The sequence below is a fragment of the Lactuca saligna genome, chromosome 2 (assembly GCF_052625555.1).
Source record: "Lactuca saligna cultivar CGN05327 chromosome 2, ASM5262555v1, whole genome shotgun sequence".
NCBI lineage: Eukaryota > Viridiplantae > Streptophyta > Magnoliopsida > Asterales > Asteraceae > Lactuca > Lactuca saligna.
This window is the reverse complement of record NC_136418.1, coordinates 83,779,406-83,781,178: the sequence shown is the minus strand read 5'-3', so window position 1 is coordinate 83,781,178 and position 1,773 is coordinate 83,779,406. Positions and strand designations below refer to the sequence as shown.

At 42.5% G+C, this 1,773-nt stretch overlaps 1 protein-coding gene across 1 annotated transcript; it reads right to left on the bottom strand.

Annotated features, from left to right (window-relative positions):
- Nucleotides 1–564: 564 nt before the first annotated feature.
- On the bottom strand, nt 565–1,446 carry LOC145029834 (uncharacterized). Its single transcript, XM_078978287.1, has one exon. It carries the CDS (start codon nt 1,444–1,446, stop codon nt 565–567), a length of 882 nt encoding a protein of 293 aa, XP_078834413.1.
- Nucleotides 1,447–1,773: the final 327 nt, after the last annotated feature.

Here is a 1,773-nt window from a genome sequence, read left to right as displayed (position 1 = left end):
TGTTGACTTTGCCTGTAGCAGCTTTTAAAGCAGCCAGTCTTGCCATGAAACCCCCCGCCCTCAAGCCCACGAGAGGGGATACCTCTGTAAGGTCCACACATGCATGTTTCCCTCCGACCCATCCAAAAATCAAAATGTCAGCCGGTCTAAGGGTTGACCTTCCTTCTGTCGGGTCAGTCAAAAAATTCACAGGTGCCTCTTTCTTAGCGGAGACTCCTGTACGCTTAAATATATCGAACAAAACATCTCTGACCATATCGTGCCTGTATTTGAACCCCGAGAGTTCTTTACAGTGAACTACATGCTCTCCAAAGGAGTCCAAACATGCCTTGCGACACACCGGACATATCTCGTCAGCTGGGAATATTGGAATCACGAGTCGATATTTGAGGATAGTACGATACTCCACATGAGACATATGTTGGCCAATCCCATCTATAGGAATAGCAAGAAGAAAATCTTGGGCATGTGGTGCACGTAAGCACTGGAAAACCGCTTTCTGACGGGCTGTTATGTCGAGATGAACTTCCATATCTTGGACAATTTTACGAAAAAGGGCACTCACTAGCGTACTCTAGGATTTAGGGGGGCGGTGTCTTTAGTAGTAAAACTGCTAAGGTCAGAATCTGGAAGCGTGTTACGAAGAGAAGCCAAGACACCATCATAATCAGAATCCATACCATATATGCCGCTATCCCGTAAGATGTGGTCTTGCAATACCCAAGTTTGGGCCCTTGAGGCAACAAAAGCATATGAAGTAGCCTCTACTGCTGAGTATAAACCCAAAACACCAAACCTAATGAGTAAGGAAGCAATGCGCCATTGTATGTCACCAAAGAAAGGGCCACCACGGACCACAATGTCCTCAATGGCCCCGTGCAACCCATTGTCAAAGAATATTGTCGCCTCCTCCATGTGAACGGGTTGACACGTCCTCATCCCAAAGAAAAGCTTAGCAATACCCATAAAAGACCGAAGTAGAAGGAGCTCACTCAGAGGGTCAGGCAATTGAGGAAGAAGGCGCATCAAATTCACAACGTTTTCGGCTCTCTTTATGGCTAAGTTGCTAATAAAATTAGCATCTCTACTAACAGCTCCCCCAAGAAGTTTCACCCCCAAATGTGACCTCCCGATGTCAGCCGGGAATAGCCCCTCACACAGCTTCCTACCGTTGCACGAGGGCCAAAAGAGCTCGGTTTTCTTGATATTCAGTTGAAGGCCCAATTTTGGGCCAATCACCGTAATGATGTCCAACGCTTTGGCCACCTCCTCCGAATCTCCAATAAGTGTGCCATCATCAAGGTACCATGCATGGAGAAGAAGTTTGCAATTGTTGCTAATATTTTGCAAGAGCGGGTGTAACACAAGAGCAAAGAGAAGGGGTCCCAAGGGGTCTCCTTGCTGAACCCCAGTAGTGGACCAAATATGCGTGTTGTCTAGATACATTGATTTTATGATGCAATATCCATTTGTATAACTTATATGTCTCACTAATAGTATCACTTTTAACAAGAACTATAATTATTGATGGTTTTCAAAAACAATATTATTAAGAATTAATTAATACCATAATAACAGTAATTAAAATACATAGATAGTACTTAATAGTGAAATTGAAGTAAAAATCATATACATAAGATGTGAAGTTCTTTATATTCAATCATGCAATTCATAACAAATATTTCTTACAGCTTACCCGTGAGATCTTGAAATTTAAAGATATATAAGGATAAACTATAATAACCATTTGGTTATCAAGCTACGCATTTCCAA

What these genes read in the sequence shown, in the direction of transcription:
- LOC145029834 (XM_078978287.1), bottom strand. Translation starts at nt 1,446, where the DNA reads ATGTATCTAGACAACACGCATATTTGGTCCACTACTGGGGTTCAGCAA.